This window comes from Peromyscus leucopus, chromosome 16_21 (assembly GCF_004664715.2).
Source record: "Peromyscus leucopus breed LL Stock chromosome 16_21, UCI_PerLeu_2.1, whole genome shotgun sequence".
NCBI classification, from domain to species: Eukaryota; Metazoa; Chordata; class Mammalia; order Rodentia; family Cricetidae; genus Peromyscus; species Peromyscus leucopus.
This window is the reverse complement of record NC_051084.1, coordinates 5,326,624-5,342,829: the sequence shown is the minus strand read 5'-3', so window position 1 is coordinate 5,342,829 and position 16,206 is coordinate 5,326,624. Positions and strand designations below refer to the sequence as shown.

Sequence of the window (16,206 nt, the reverse complement as noted above, 5' to 3'; positions counted from 1 at the left end):
CACAGTGGCGCACACCTGTAATTCCAGCACCTTGGAGGCAGAAGCAAACAGATCTCTGTAAGAGGGCAGCTTGATCTACATCGTAAGTTCCAGACCAGCTAAGGCTACATCATGAGACCCCTTTGAAAACAAAACTGCAGTTTTAAGAGATCTGAGAAACAGTGATGATGGAATGTCAGTGGCCAGCCAGCTATGTGCCATCCAGGAACCAGAGATGTAGAGAATTGGGGAGCCAGAAGAACAGTACGGTCTTCTGTGTGCCCACCACGGTGGCTAAGCCTTCCCTAGCACAGCCAGAACTAAGGTCCCTGTGTTTCTGTTGCTATAATGAAATGCTTGAGGTTGGGTATTTTATAGAGAAAATAGATGGATTTAGGCTACAGTTTTAAAAAATGGAAGTCCATGTTTAGGTGCCCTCTAGTGAGGACTTGGGGGCAGCGTGGCAGGTGGCACCCTCTGCAGAGTGGCTGTAGGAGGGAAAGATCAGCTGGTGTGATGGCAAGCCAAAGACTGACTGCAGACGGGCTGGGAAGACTTCCCACTCGGCCCCACCTCTCAAAGGGCCACTCAACACCACCACACCATGGACCACGATTATAACCTGATGCCAGGAGTGCACATTTAAAGCCATCCAAACCACAGCAAGCCGCCCGCCCGCCCGCCTGCCATGTGGTCTTTGTTTCTCACTCTGGATAAGCTAGTTGCATTCTGAATCCAGGCTCCCAGCATATCCTATTGCGTTAGAAAAGAAAAATCATTAATCCAGTTTGATCAACAAGACATAAATGGCATGTTAGGACCACTGCAGTTTTGCCCCAACAGGCTGCAAATCTGCTAACTGTGCCCCCCTCATCTCTTCAGCCTGATGTGCTCCCCATCCCCCGAAATCTAGACCCAAGCCCTGCTAGAGGACCTCGGTTTCCTCATCTGTAGAGCGGGACCATAATGCAGGCCTTACGGGGTTGTTAGTAAAGCCTGGTGCCTAGTAAATACAAAATACTTAGTAATCTGAGATGTAGCGAATATTCTTAAATGGAAGCTTCTTTTAGATGGTGTGTGTGTGTGTGTGTGTGTGTGTGTGTGTGTGTGTGTACACTCTGCATGCATGGGCACATGCAGAACAGGGCATCTTTGTCCATCCCTCTCCACCTGATTGTTCGGGCGAGGCAGGCTGGCCAGTGGTACTGCGGGACCCACCTGTCTCTGCCTTCAACATAGGCTTCTGTGGGCCATGCAAGGTCTAGCATGAGTGCTGGGATTTGAACTCGGGTCATCCTGTTTTCACAGCAAGCACTGTTACCCACTGAGCCATCCCCACAGTCCCTGATGGTTCTTTTTTCCTGACACTGTGGCTTGCTTATAGTTGACACCTGATAAGCATACTTATTAAATGAATGAGTGAATGAAGTATATTATTCTTGTCTGTGAGTTTGCACTTGACGTTCCTGCCCCAGAATTCCTTTCTATCTCTTGCCTGACTGACCTTTGTGTGACCTTTAAAAGTCCAGTCTGGTACTTTTTTCTACCTCACAGCCTCCCCTGCCGCCCTGGCCCTGATCTGAACGCAGTGTCCCTTCTCCGTGTCCCACTAAGACTGTCACTTACCATCATGGCAGTAGCTGTCGCCTTGAACAACATGGCATTTGGCCTTTGTAATGGTGGAGACAGTGAACCTAGCCACACCGAGAATCACTGACTACATGAGTACTTACGTCGTAAAATAATAATTAGGCAAAAGCCGTAAATATGCTGCATCAGTGAGTGCTCAGTCTCCCAGTTATCAGGCTGGGGGCTTTTGTGGGGAATTGTTTTGTTTTGTTGTTTTTCAAGACAGGGTTTCTCTGTGTAGCCCTGGCTGCCTAGAACTCACTCTGTAGACCAGGCTGGCCTTGAACTCACAGAGATCTGCCTGCCTGATCCTCCCAAATACTGGGATTAAAAGCATGTGGGATTTTTAAAAATTTATTTATTTTTATTTTCTTGGTGTTTTGCCTGTATGTATGTCTGTGTGAGGGTGCCGGATTCTGGAGTTACAGACAGTTGTGAGCTGCCATATGGGTGCTGGGAATTGAACTCAGGACCTCTGGAAGAGCAGTCAGTGCTCTTAACCACTGAGCCATCTCTCCAGCCCCCTGGGATTATTTTTAACCCTCACAAAAATCTAAATACTAACAGGGGCAGTTCTAGTTACTGGTGCTCATTGATTACAAACTCAAGTCTTAGGTTAAGTGACTTGCTGAGTTTTATACCAGAATCAGGCCTGCTGGCTACTACATTTCACCGGCTGTTTGCTTTTTTTTTCTTTCTTTCTTTCTTTCTTTTGCTGTTTTGCCTTTTTAAGCAAGGCTTTCCTATGTAGCCCCAGGCTGGCATTGGACCTTTGGTCCTGCTTCCTGCTGCTGGGATTACAGGCACACACCACTGTTCCCAGCTCTAGACTAGCTTTATATTCAAACATGAATTTCATATGTATAGCCCCTTTTTCTAGACAGTTGGATCTTGACTTAGACCAAGTGAATGTTCAGAGAATTGAGATCTGCTCTTTTTATTTTTCTTGTTTTGAGACAGAATCTGATGTAGCATAGGTTAGCCTTAGATTCACTGTGTAGCCCAGGCTAGGATTGAACTCCTCAATCTCTTGCCGCCTCCTCCTCCTCCTCCTGAGTGCTGGGATGATGGATATGCACCACCACCATGCCAGACTTTTGTTTTGGTGAGAGGGAGGGAGAGGGAGGGAGAGGGAGGGAGAGAGAGAGAGAAGGAGGAAGGGAGGGAGCACACTATCCCTAATGAAAGTTCTGGGGAGAGAGAGAGAGAGAGAGAGAGAGAGAGAGAGAGAGAGAGAGAGAGAGAGAGAGAGAGAGAGAGAGAGAGAGAGAGAGAGAGAGAGAGAACGCACTATCCCTAATGAAAGTTCTGTTTTGTTCCAGGTTCTGACAAGTGGACATCTCTAGAAAGAAAACTGTTTAATAAAGCATTGGCCACTTACAGCAAGGACTTTATTTTTGTACAGAAGATGGTAAGCCTCTTTTCCCACTGCTCATTTGAAAGGAACTTTGAGATTCTGGACATCACCTTAGTGAGGTGTTTTTCTTTGCTGCCCTTATAACGTCCTCAAGAAAGGCCTGTCTTCCACCATTGTGGGAAATGATGGCAGTCACTACAGGGGTGGCGGGGAGCTGGGGTGGTGTGATGAAGGTGATAGGGAAAGAATGCATAGATTGCTAAGACTCGGCAGTATTAAGGTTTCTGTGTGTGTGTGTTTGTACACACACGTGTGGAAGTCAGGGGTTAACCTTGGATGTTGTTCCCAGATACTGTTGACCTTTCTCAGTGATTTATTTTTATTTTATGTGTATGCATGTTTGCCTGAATGTATGTATGGGCACTACATGTATGTCTGGTGCCCACAGAGTCAAGAAGAAGGTATCAGGTCTCCTGGAACTCGAGTTACAGACAGTTGTGAGCCGCCATGTGGGTGCTGGGCCTTGAACCTGGGTCCTGTACAAGAGCAGCCAATGCCCTTAGCCACTGAGCCATCTCTCCAGCCCCTGCTGCCCACCTTTTTTGTTTGAGACAGACTCTCGGTTGGCATGGAGCTAGCTGGCTGGTGGGCACCAGGGATGCCCGTCTCCTCCTCCTCAGTACCGTGCCTGTCAGTGTGCTCCACCATGTCTTGTCTCTCTTACATGGGCTCTTGGGATAGAACTTGGGTCCCCCTGCTTACAAGTGAAGCACATCACCAGCCAGTCTACCTCCTCAGCCCCCGGGCTTCTGTCTCAATGGCTGTGTGTTGTGTTGAATGTGCAGTTCTTTCAGCATGACTAGAAGTGGGGCTAATCCCAACCTCCCTCGCTTCCTGTGTATCTAGGCGAGTGATCGAATTTCTGATGGCACTCTCCTAGGATGTTGTAGAGGGAGGGGGGAGGGGGCCTTCCCTTGCCTACTGTCAGGATTGCTGGAGTCACACTCATAATCGTGACCGTAAGGATAACAATTAATATCTGCCAGGCACGGTGGCACATACCTTTACTCTCAGCACTCTGGAGGCAGAGGTAGGTGGATCTCTGTTGCATTCAATGCCAGCTTGGTCTACATGGCAAGCTCCAGGACAGCTTGGGCTACATAGTGAGATACTGTCTTAAAACACCACCACTCCCAAAAAAGAGGGGGAGTGATAACTATATAGCCTTTTACAGAAGATAGATAGTTAGAGAGATAGAGAGGTAGAAAGAGAGAGAGAGAGAGAGAGAGAGAGAGAGAGAGAGAGAGAGATAATATAGATAGATTTAGGTAGGTAGATAGAAGATATAAATAGATGATAGATAGATTATAGGTAGATGATAGGCAGGTAGATAGATGATAAGTAGATAGATAGATAGATAGATAGATAGATAGATAGATAGATAGATAGATAGATCCTTCAGGGTTGGAATATAGCTCAGTGGCAGAGTTCCTGCTAGCATGCATGAGGCCCTGGATTCAAAAGGAAAAATGGAAAGAAGTAAAGAGATAAGGCACCCACACAGGAAACCATACATTAATAGATAACATATTCATAGCCTTTCATTGGCTGAGAGTGATTTAGACAGAAAATTAAAAATGTTTCCAAGTATTTCAAAGCTTTATAGTGCAAAGAACCCACTGTCTGGTGCCTGAGGTGGCCCATTGGTTTGGCCTCTGCTGAGGACTTAGTGGCAGGTGGCCTAAGTGGAAGGGAGATGTTTTCCTGAGACGGAACAAGAGCCATTGAGGGTCGGCTCACTCTTGGGACAGCTGCTCTTTGAAAAACTCCCTTAGACACAGGGAGATGGCCATAAGGGAATGAGTACCTTCTGCGCAGGCATGAGGCCTTGAGTTCAAATCCCTAACGTCCACATCAGAAATCTTGGCGTGGCTATGCATGGACCTGTAACTCCACTGCTTTTGAGGCAGAGACGGGAGGATCATTGGGGACAGTTGACTGCCGACTGAGCTCCAGGTCCACTGAGATACCATGTCTTAAAGGAATAAAGCAGGGCGTACTAGACCAGGACCCCTGGCCCCTGACATCCTCCTGCCTCACACACACACACACACACACACACACACACACACACACACACACACACACTCACACACATATACACACACATACACACATACACACACACTCACACACACATACACACACTCACACACATACACACACACTCACACACACACACACACACACACACACACACACACACACATCTGATGCTTCCCAGGGTAGTGCTCCTTGAGACCTAATGACCTTTTCTGAGAGGCCCCCTCACCCCATTTTAGCAAGTGCTCACTATGTAGACCAGGCTGGCCTGGAACTCACAGAGGTTGACCCGCTTCTACTTCCCAAGTGCTGGGATTCAAGCCGTGTGCTGTCATTCCTAACAAGCCCCGTTTCTTAGAGGTGACACACCTGACCCTGGGGACCAAGCTCCCAACACATGAGCCCTCTGGGCACAAGCCACTAAAACTGCAACACTGTGCCTGAACCTTAGTTAGTCCTGGAAGGCCCAGCCCTTGGCCTCCATGACTAGTTCATGTGCCGTATTTACAAGTCAGTACAGTTTTTTAATCAAGGCCTCTTTGGGACAGTGTCTCGCCCCTCGGGGTGGAACTCGTGTAGTAATTCCAAATGGCAGGTGGACATTGAAGAGGGCAACCAACATTTCTGGTGGTGGCCTCATCCCATCATGTAGGTGGCTGCATATCCACCCTTCTATCCCCATACCAGGGTGACTGAACCCCACCTGAGCATAGAGGTCTATGAACTAAGCAAAGAAAGAAATGCTTCATCCCAAAACATATGCAGGTTGAGCATCCCTAATGCGGAGACCTAAGATCGGGGATGCTCTGAGGGTTTAGACAACTGATTTCCAGATGAGAGACTGCAGCCAGGAAAGGTTGTGTGCAGTTCTACATCCAAGCCTGATACCCTCCTGTCGTGAGTGTGTGTGTGTGTGTGTGTGTGTGTGTGTGTGTGTGTGTTCAGTTACAGTGCTTATGGAGGAGTTGAGGCCAGAGGACAGCTTATAGGAGTGGGTTCTCTCCTCCCACCATGTGGGTCCCAAGGGTTAAACTTGGGCTCAGCGGCACATACCTTTACCTACCAAGTCAGCTCATGTATCCCAGGCTGTCCCCCTACTCAGTATGTAGCCAAGGATGATGTCCGGTCCTCCTCCCTGCACCTCCTGAGAGCTGGCATTACAGGCATGAGCCATCACCTGGCTTGAAACATCTTGGGTAAGAGATGCCTCTTTGGGGCTCACAGGGCAAAGCTCGTCCCTTGCGTTAGGGAAGGTCTTGCTCCTACAATGCTTAGTCTGTTGTTGAGGACTCATTCATAAATAGGTGTAGGTTGGTTTGGAGACAAGGTCTCTCATGGCCCAGGCTAGCCTGGAACTGACTGTAGCTGAGTCTGAACATCAATTTCTGATCCCTCTGCCCCCACTTACCAAGTGCTGGGATTCCAGGCGTACACCACACCTAGATCATAAACAGCTTTGGAGAGTCATCAAGTCAGAGTTGAGCGCTCCAGCCCTTCATATGGAGAAGCATCTGTTGTGCAGCGTAGAAAAAGAAAATCTCCATAGACTGCTCTACAAATCTGTACTCTGTGTCATGGAGGCAGAGGTCATCAGGTCACAAAACAGTGTTCATGGAGTGCTCGCTGCCCCTTGTGAGGAAAAGATGGTGGAGGGAAGAATATGTGTTTGTGCTGATTGTCATTACCTGTATAAAGAATTTCTGGAATGAGGCCTAAGATAATTGAAGAGTAGAGGGTCAGTTAGATGACTCCAGGAGCTTGCCGCCAAATCCAGGGACCTGAGTTCAATCCCCAGGCCTCACATGGTGAAAGGAGAGAACTGACTCCCACAAGCTTCCTCTGACCTGCACACATGCGTGGACACACTCAAGGAAACACGCATGAATAAATGTTACAATTCTTTTAAAGAAAGGATTAGGAGAGCCCACTTGTGTTGCAGATGTCCAGGTAAGAGCGTGGAAAGAATAATTCCTGCTCTTTGGGTTTTGGTTTTGTCTTTGTTCCTGAGAGTCTCACCATGTAGCCCTGGCTGGCCTGAAACTCCCCGAAGTCCAGGTTAGCTTTGAGCTCTCAGAAATCGGCATGCCAGACTCCACCTATTGCAGAATTAACTGGTCCACCAAGCTGGCCTGCCATCCAGCGCTGGAGCTAATCGTGAGCGCACTTTCTTGGCAGGTGAAGTCCAAGACAGTGGCTCAGTGCGTGGAGTACTACTACACCTGGAAGAAGATAATGCGACTAGGGAGGAGACACCGGACACGCCTGGCCGAGATCATTGACGACTGCATGGTGAGTGTCGTACTCAGTGGCTCCTCTGCCCCTACCTCCACTCAGATGTCATTGGCCTAAGGACATAATGTGCGGTTTGGGGAGGGGGGTGTCTGCAGTCACCATGGCTGGCAGAGTAAACAATCTGCAGGAGAAAGCAGTTCAGTTCGGCATGACTCAGGAGCCAGTATTAGTTCAAACTTCCGGAGTCTGGCCAAAGCAGTTTGGTTGGCGTATTTAAGCACAGCACAATTCAGTGAAAATTTTCTTGGTGATAATTCACTCTGTGTGAGGAACTCTTTCTTTGTAAAGCACGTGTAACATCTTCCGTAAAGATGGGTTCAATAGATTGACTATGTGTGACACCTTCCTTGAAGATGGGGTCTTTAGATTGACAAGTTCGTGTTAAGGGTCTGGGGGAGAATCTGGTGTCCACTCTTCCGCACAGATAGCGCAAAGGTCACCAGGCTACTAACCATGTCTGCTCCCAGCCTTCTGGGCGGATGACAAGTTATACGTCCCTTCTTTTGAAAAGACAGCCTTGTATGTTTAACATTCTCGGTTCCACCCGTGCTTCTATGTGAGCAAAGGGACCTCTGCACCTCCCACAATAGTGTGTCTCAGAAAGATGAAGCCATTCCGGGTTTTGTGGCATTCTCTCTAAAGCATGAACAGCAGGTGCTTTGACCTGTAGGTAGTACCAGGAAGTCTTAGCCACTGAAGAGCTACTGAGTGAGTGTGGATGATTCCAGTCCTTGTATCACCGTCCACTTGAGGCATCGATCTCCTTTATTAGCAGACAATCCAGGGTCATCTTCATATTCTAAACCTAAGATGGAAGCTGAGAATGTGGCTCAGCTGGTAGACTGCCTGCCTGGCATACACAGAGTCCTGGGTTCGAATCCCAGGAGTATATGATATTGGGTGTGGTGGTACTCACTTGTCATCCCAGCTCTCAGAAGGTGGTGACAGGGAGGATCAGAAGGTCTGGGTCAGTTTTGGTTACATAATTCATGGCTAGCCTGGGCTATATGAAAATCCATCTCAAAAACACTAAATAAAAATAAAATTTAAAAGTAAAGACCTGAGGCCCCAGAGATGGCTTAGTGTGTAGAGGGCACCTTGCTCTTCCAGAGGACCTGAGTTTGGTTCCCAACGACGAAATGGAGAAGGCTCCCAACTTCACGGCACCCCAGCTCCAGGGGACCGGTTCCCTCTCCTAGACTCCTGTGACACCTGCTTTCATATGTACACATATTCATACCTAGGCTCGCGCGCGCACACACACACACACAAGGTAAATCTTTTGTAGCCAGGAGTAGTGGCACACAGCTTTAACCCCAGCACTCAGGAGGCAGAGGCAGGTGGATCTTAAAGTTTGAGGCTAGCCTGGTCTACAGAGCAAGATCCAGGACAGCCAGGCTATACAGAGACACCCTGTCTCAAAGAAACAAAATACATAAAGTCAGTCAGTCAGTCTTTTAAAATTTAATATATGAAACACGAAAGAAAGAAAAAGAAAGAAAGACAAAACAATACAGCATCCTGTAGTTCAGCCAACCAAAAGCAATTAGCTCCCACCGCATACAAACAATATGTGAGCTGGAGAGCCTGCTCAGTGCTCTTGCCGAGGGCCTGGGTGTGGTTCCCTGAACACCCATGTTGTCTCACAGCTGTCTGCAACTCCAGTCTCGGGATCCAGCGCCCTCTCCTGGCCTCCTCGAGCAGCAGGCACACACACATGGTGCACACACAGGCAGAACACTCATGCATGTAACCAATTTTTTATGCAGTTGAAGAAAGGCATTTATTGAGAATAAGGGAACACACACATGCAGCAGACACAGAGACAAAGGCCCTCTGCAAAGCAGCGGGGGACTCGGGAAGCCAAAAAAAAAAAATCCTTAATGTTTAAACAGCGGTATGTGTGGGTGTCAACAGTCAAGATGCTAAATGGTGTCTGCCTTCTCTGTCCTCACCACTCACAGGACATGTCAGTCTAGTTGGGGTGATGTCATGCTTACAATGACCATGAATTCCAAGAGTATTTGAAAACAGTATGAGGTGAGAAACAGAAAGTCTTAGATGCTGCAAAAGGATACTCAGCTTCATGGACTGCAGGCCAGGAAGGGGGTTTGCCTGGGTCACTGAGCCATGCTGTCCACATGAGAGGAATCATAGGATATGCCAGTCTGAGCCCTAGGATCTCACTCTCTGCTGAACTGGAAAGTGAGACAGATGATTTCAGTGATTTGGAAAGTCCCTTTTGTTTCTGGAATATTCTAGACCATGTCAATGCTGTGTTTGGGACTAGGGAGATGTTTCAGTGGGTAAAGTGTTTGCCAGAGTTTGGGTCCGTGGGACTCATGTAAATGTCATTCAAACATGACTACATAGCCGTAATTCTAGTGTTGAGAACGCTCAGAGATAGGGGACCCTGGAGCAGGCTAGCTAGCCAAACTAGCCACATCTGTGAGCTCTGGGATACATTGAGAGACTGCCTCAGTGGATATAGTGGAGAGTGATAGAGGAAGGCTCCTCACCTCAGCCTCAGGCCTCCATACACATGTGCACACACGCATACGACGCATGCACGTGAGGGAAAACCACATGATGTGGTCTGCTAAGAGAAAGCCGTTTCTCGGGTTCTGGAGTAACAAGGGCCTAGGGCCAGTGCCCAGGGGGATACTTACAATGACACTTGCTAAGTAGTTGTCCAGTGGACGAACCGTTTTCTGAGACAGGAGTCACTGGTCCACAGTAGCATCTCTCTGTGAACTCCGGAGGGAGACGGGATGAGCAAAGAGATGCTGAGCAGAGACATGCTGTGGGAGAGACAGCATCATACAATGTGGAAGAGCCATCTTGGTCAGTGTACGATAATGGAGGGAAGGCCAGGCCACAGTGCAGCCTCCGATGAGGAAGAGAACTGGAGAAGGCACTACTCCTGCTGCATCGGTGACAGCGGGCCATCACTGGGCTGCATCAGTGACAGCAGGCCATCACTGGGCTGCATCGGTGACCACAGGCCATCACTGGGCTGCATCGGTGACAGCGGGCCATCACTGGGCTGTGTCCGTGACAACAGGCCATCACTGGGCTGCATCAGTGACAACAGGCCATCACTGGGCTGCATCGGTGACCACAGGCCATCACTGGGCTGCATCGGTGACCACAGGCCATCACTGGGCTGCATCGGTGACAACAGGCCATCACTGGGCTGCATCGGTGACAACGTGCGTCGGTGACAGCAGGCCATCACTGGGCTGCATCGGTGACAGCAGGCCATCACTGGGCTGCATCGGTGACAGCAGGCCATCACTGGGCTGCGTCCGTGGCATCCACACCCTCATGCCTTAGATGTTCGGGGAAAGCAAAGGGCTTATGTGAAAAGATGACTCAGGCCCATGAAAGCAGTCTTTGTGTAAGACCTGAGTCGTAGCTCCAGCTTCCCCTTGGCTCTGTGACTACAGTCAACATTCTGAGCACCGATTGCCAAGTAGAAACGGGAACCTGGAAAGGCAGGGTCGTGTGCACACGGTCCTGTTCCTCTGTGTTTTGTCAGAGGGCAAGGGAGGGGCCAGCAAAATGGCACAGCAGGTAAAGGAGCTTGCTGCCAAGCCTGGTGACCTGAGTTCAGTCCCTGGGACCACAAGATAGAGAACCCACTACTAAAAGTTGTTCTCTGACCTCAACATGTGGGTCACACACACACACACACACACACACACACACACACACACACACACACACGTAAATACTGAGAGGCAAGGGAGCATTTTCTCCCAGAGGAAGTACAAAGGGGCTCCCTGAGGGAGTCATGGGGATGGTTGGGGTGGGCGCGCCATAATCACTTGCTCACCAGGACCGCGTGAGACCCAGCCTAGGCCATCACTGGCCCTTCCTCTCTTAGAGGAAGATCGGAGGAAAGTGTGCCTCCCACCTTGCTTTTTGAGTCTGGGTCTCCCTGGGATCCAGAGCTAACTAGTGAGGTTAGGCTGGCTGTCAAGTGGTCCCCTGTCTCCCCCTTCACAACTCTGGGATTACAGGCATATGCCACCATGCCAAACTTTTTTAGTGGATTCTGGGACTTGAACTCAGGTCCTCATGATTGCAAAGCAGAAACTTTACCAACTGAGCCGTCTTCCACACCCTCAATTCAGCGTCCTTGTCAAGCTGTGTGAGCTTAGGAATGACTTACCTGGCTGACTTCCTGATTTGCTTAAGAAAGAACTCTGTAGAGAGTTTTGGGAGAATCAGAAGTCTTATGGGGTGGGGGAAGGTGCCCTGATTGACACCACGCATTTAATACCGCGTCTTCATTCCTTCACTGCTGTCACTGTCAGGAGCAGCCCTGACACTCAGACGTGTGTCTTTGGCAGATTCGGGTTGAAAGTCTGTATTTCAGTTTCCCTGTTTCTTGAAGCGCGGGTATAAAAGCGCCATCCTCCACAAGGAGCTCTCGGTATGCACAATCCAGGTCGGGTGCCATGTTAAATATAGATCCTCGGGCTGGAGAGATGGCCCGGGGTTAAAAGCCCTTGCTGCTCTCTCAGAGGAGCTGGGTTTTATACCCAACACCCGCAGAGGGCTGCTCACAAATGTCTGTAACTCCAGGTACAGGGGGTCTAACACCCTCTTCTGGCTTCTGCAGGCATACACTCGCACAGACACACACACACACACACACACACACACACACACACACACAATTATATCAGATAAAACTGTGTACACACATCTGTCTGTGTGTATCTCCTCCTTCCTCCCGTGGTTGCCGGATTCCCATCTGAAGTCCTTCTAAACGCTCCTGTCTGCAGTGCATCGTGAAATGGCTGACGTGTAGCTGCAGAGCGCTGCATGCTGGGTTTGGTCCTCCTGTCTTGTATCTCTGAGTCACTTTGTCTTGATGATAAATGTGTTGTGGACTTGTACAGATTGCCAAGTGAAGTAAAAGCCCATCTGGATTCCTGAAACATGCATAATCACCATACAGTCGAATTCAATCTGTAGCTTTGTGGCTACATGAACTATGTCATCAGAGTTCTTAAGCCAATAGATGGCATTGTACGACAAGTGTAATTATAAGTACCATGGAACAAATGCCATTGTTGTCAAAAGTTTTATTATGAAGCATGTTTCATAAATGCCAAACTGGAGACCACAGTCCACTGAATAGCTTGAGACTATGAAGTCCCCATTCTTTGAAAGTAGGCGATCACGGTTTTCCCTGAGACTGGATTCGAAAGGTGGTAGATGCGTACAGAAAGAAGGCCACCTATGTAAAATCAGCCTGTGTTCTCCACTAACAAGGGGCCTTACTCTAGAAACTACTGCACAAGAGGTGCCGGGCCTGTGTCAGTTCACACTGACTACATAACCATTACTACGGGCGGCGGTGGTGATGGCGCACGCCTTTAATCCCAGCACTCGGGAGGCAGAGCCAGGCGGATCTTTGTGAGTTCGAGGCCAGCCTGGGCTACTGAGCAAGATCCAGGACAGGCTCCAAAACTACACAGAGAAACCCTGTCTCGAAAAACAAAAAATCATTACCAACTGGTCAATTAACTGGCTGGAAACTGGCCATTTCTTACACATACCATGCTGATGCAACCTCTCGAATATACATCTACATGGTGTTACCCGTGACTGTCGCTGAAACAGGGAAAAGTGGTGACTGCCTCGGGTTGGCTGGTATTATCCCTGTCATTCTCCCACAACCCTCCCCTAAATTAAAACTGGAGAGAGGCCACATAAGGTATTGTACCCTTGTAATCCCAGCACTCAGGAGGTAGAGGCACAAGTTGGTCTAGCTTGGAATACATAGTGAATTTTAGGCCAGTCCGGACTATGGAGTGATACTTTGTCTTAGAGGGGGTGAAAAGGAGGAGGAAGGAGGGGCTGGAGAGATGGCTCAGTGGCTAAGAGAGGACCTGAGTTTGATTCCTAGCACCTACATTGGGCACCTCACAATAGCCTTTAACCCCCAGCTCCAGGGTATCTGATGCCTCTAGCTGCCAAGGGCACCCACATGTACACACCCACATAAAGACATACACATAATTTAAAAATAAAAGTTAAAAAGCCAGGTGTGGTATCACACACCTCCAATTCCAGCATTTGGGAAGCAAAGGCAGGTGCATCTCTGTATTTTCAAGGCCAGCCTAGTCTACGTAGTAAGTTCTAGGCCAGCCAGAATTATGTAGTGATGAGTCTGAAAAAATAAAAATAAAAATAAAAATAACACACGAGAGAGGAAACCTGTGGTTTCTGGATCCGGGGTACTGCTGTTCTCAGAAATCTTTATTCTTCTTGGAAATTCTTGCTTCTAGTTTCTGAGAATCAAAGGCTTGCCTCAAGCTGCCTGGCAAACTGGAACTTGCCTGCTGTAAACAGTGGGTGTACAGGGAGGGCCTGGCAGAGGGTAAAGCAGCTGGGCACACCTTCTGTTTCCTCATTTGTACCATGGGATGACTGTTTACAGGCTCTTCCGTGGCATAATAAGTATGCAAGCCTCTTGTGAATGGTAAAAATCTAGCTAGAATGAAAATCTGTATCAGAGAATTCCTGTGTCCTGGTCCTCAGCCACTTCTGAGCATGCAGGAGCCAGCCACCTTCACTCTACCCCAGGAAGACAGAGTAGAGTCAGGTAGCTGCCCAGGCAGGAAGCAGATGAGAGTTTCTTAAAATCCTGTGTTTAGCCAGGCATGGTGGTGCGCGTCTGTAATCCATCACTTAAGCTGAGGTACGAGGATTGTAACTTCAAAGCCAATCTGGGCTACATAGTGAGACCTTGGCTGGGGGTGGGGTGGGGGTGGGGTGGGGGTGGGGGAGGGATGGAGATAGGCTATGCTTAAAATTCCAGCACTTGAGAGGTAGAAGTAGGAGAATCAGGAGTCAAGGGCAGCCTTGGTTACATAGTAAGTTCAAAGCCAGCCTGAGCTACATGAGACCCTGTCTAAAAAGGGAAGAAAAAAAGATTGGAGAGATGGCTCATCATTGGTACCCAGCACCCACATTAGGCAACTCATAACTATCTGTAACTCCATCTCCAAGGGATTGCCTGCTCTCTGGCCTCCTTAGGTACCTCATGCACATGGTGCACATAAACTAGTGCAGGTGTAAACACATACACATAAATAAAAATAAATACATCTCTATTTTAAAATCAGATTAATCCCTGAATTCTTTCCCAGCCCTACCCACACCATACTTGCTACTTTAATGTCTTATTGTATGCGTATGAGTGTTTTACCTGTATATGATGCCTCATGCCCACGGAGTTCAGAAGAAAGCTCAGAGCCTTGGAACCCTTCGGGTGCTGGGAATTGAACCTGGGTCCTCAAAAGAGCAGCAAGTGCTCTTAACTGCTAAGTAATTCTCTAGCCCCCCATCCCCACCAAAAGTTATTTTTATAAAAGATTTGTTTTATTACTTTATGTGTATGTGTTGTGGGCCTGAATGTGAATTCTCTGCATGCACCACATTCATCATGTGCATGCCTGTAGAGGCCTCAAGAGAGCATCATACACCCTCCAACTAGAGTTACAAGTAGTTGAGAGCCCTGAGAGCTGAACACTGGCCATCTGCAAGAGCAGTATTCACTCTTGACTGCTGAGCCATCTCTCCAGCCCTCATTTTATCTTATGTGGGTATGTTTGTGTGTCTTTATAAATATATGCCACATGTGTGCAGTGCCCAAGGAAGCCAGAAGAGGACATCAGATCTCCTGGAGCTGGAGTTCTGGAGATTGTGACCTGTTGGACTTTGAGCTGGGAACTGAACTTAGAGCCTCTGGAAGAGCAGCAAGTGCTTTTAACAGGCAGTCCATTGTTCCAGTCCCTCCAGCTGATTTTTGAGAAAGGGTCTCTTCATGAGACTGAGGTTTAACTTCTTGGCTAGATTGGCTGGACAGCAACCTAGAGGGATACTGTTGTTTCTACCTCCCAGTGCTGGGGTTACACACACACACACACACACACACACACACACACACGCACGCACGCACGCACGCACGCACGCACGGCTTGTATCTGGGGACTGGGGCTGGGACTCAGTCCTCATGTTTGTGCAGGAAATGCTTACCCGCTATGCTGGCTCTCACCGCTAGCCAGGGCATCTTCACATCTCTACCCTCTGCCTGAGCATGATTTTCCTATGAGGGGTCATGGGGGGGGGGGCCAAAGTACAGGAGGGAGAGTGCTTGACCTCAGGATCCCAAATGTCCAGAGACGAGCGCGACAGACCGTCACCTACCATAGGAAAAGAAGTGACAGCCCCAGTGTCCCGTGAGCTCCTGGCTTGTGATTGTTGTCCACCACTAAAAATACCTTTTGGGGATATCACCTTCTTGCTTTTCTTAACACCAGACAAGTGAAGAGGAAGAAGAGGCAGAGGAGGAAGAGGAGGAGCCCGAGGAAGATAGGAAATCCATAAAAGAAGAGGAGAGTGAGGTGCCCAAGTCACCAGAGCCACCACCTGCCCCTGCCCTGGCTCCCACTGAGGGGCCACCCACGCAGGCCGTTGGCCAACCATCAGGCTCTTTCATCTGTGAAATGCCCAACTGTGGGGCTGTAAGTATCTGTGTTGTCCCTGGCTCTGGGAGACGTGAGGGTCATGCAGCTGTGCCTAGTTCTAAGAGCAGTGGACATCTGGCAGAGGTCACGCCATGTAGCTATTACTTTCTTAATCAGCTGGGCCAGGGGAGAGTTGACTGTGTGTGTTCTCTGTGGAGCATGCTGCTGCATGCTTGAGAACTTAGGGGGCTCGCAATCCCAGCCCTCCGGAGGAACTGAGACTTTGAGGCTAGCCTGCGGTATATAGTGAGACCTGGTCTCCAGGCAAAAAAACCAGAAAAGGCTGCTGCCCTC

The 16,206-nt window shown here is 48.8% G+C and overlaps 1 protein-coding gene across 9 annotated transcripts in view; it reads left to right on the top strand.

The window, feature by feature from the left end:
- Window positions 1–16,206, top strand: part of Trerf1 (transcriptional regulating factor 1) — a 229,999-nt gene that overhangs the window by 208,111 nt on the left and 5,682 nt on the right. For all 9 annotated transcript variants that reach the window (XM_037199860.1, XM_037199861.1, XM_037199864.1 and 6 more), the window contains 3 exons: window positions 2,931–3,019; window positions 7,244–7,357; window positions 15,706–15,909. In XM_037199860.1, the coding sequence (XP_037055755.1) occupies window positions 2,931–3,019; window positions 7,244–7,357; window positions 15,706–15,909 (407 nt within the window). The remainder of the gene's footprint in view (window positions 1–2,930; window positions 3,020–7,243; window positions 7,358–15,705; window positions 15,910–16,206) is intronic.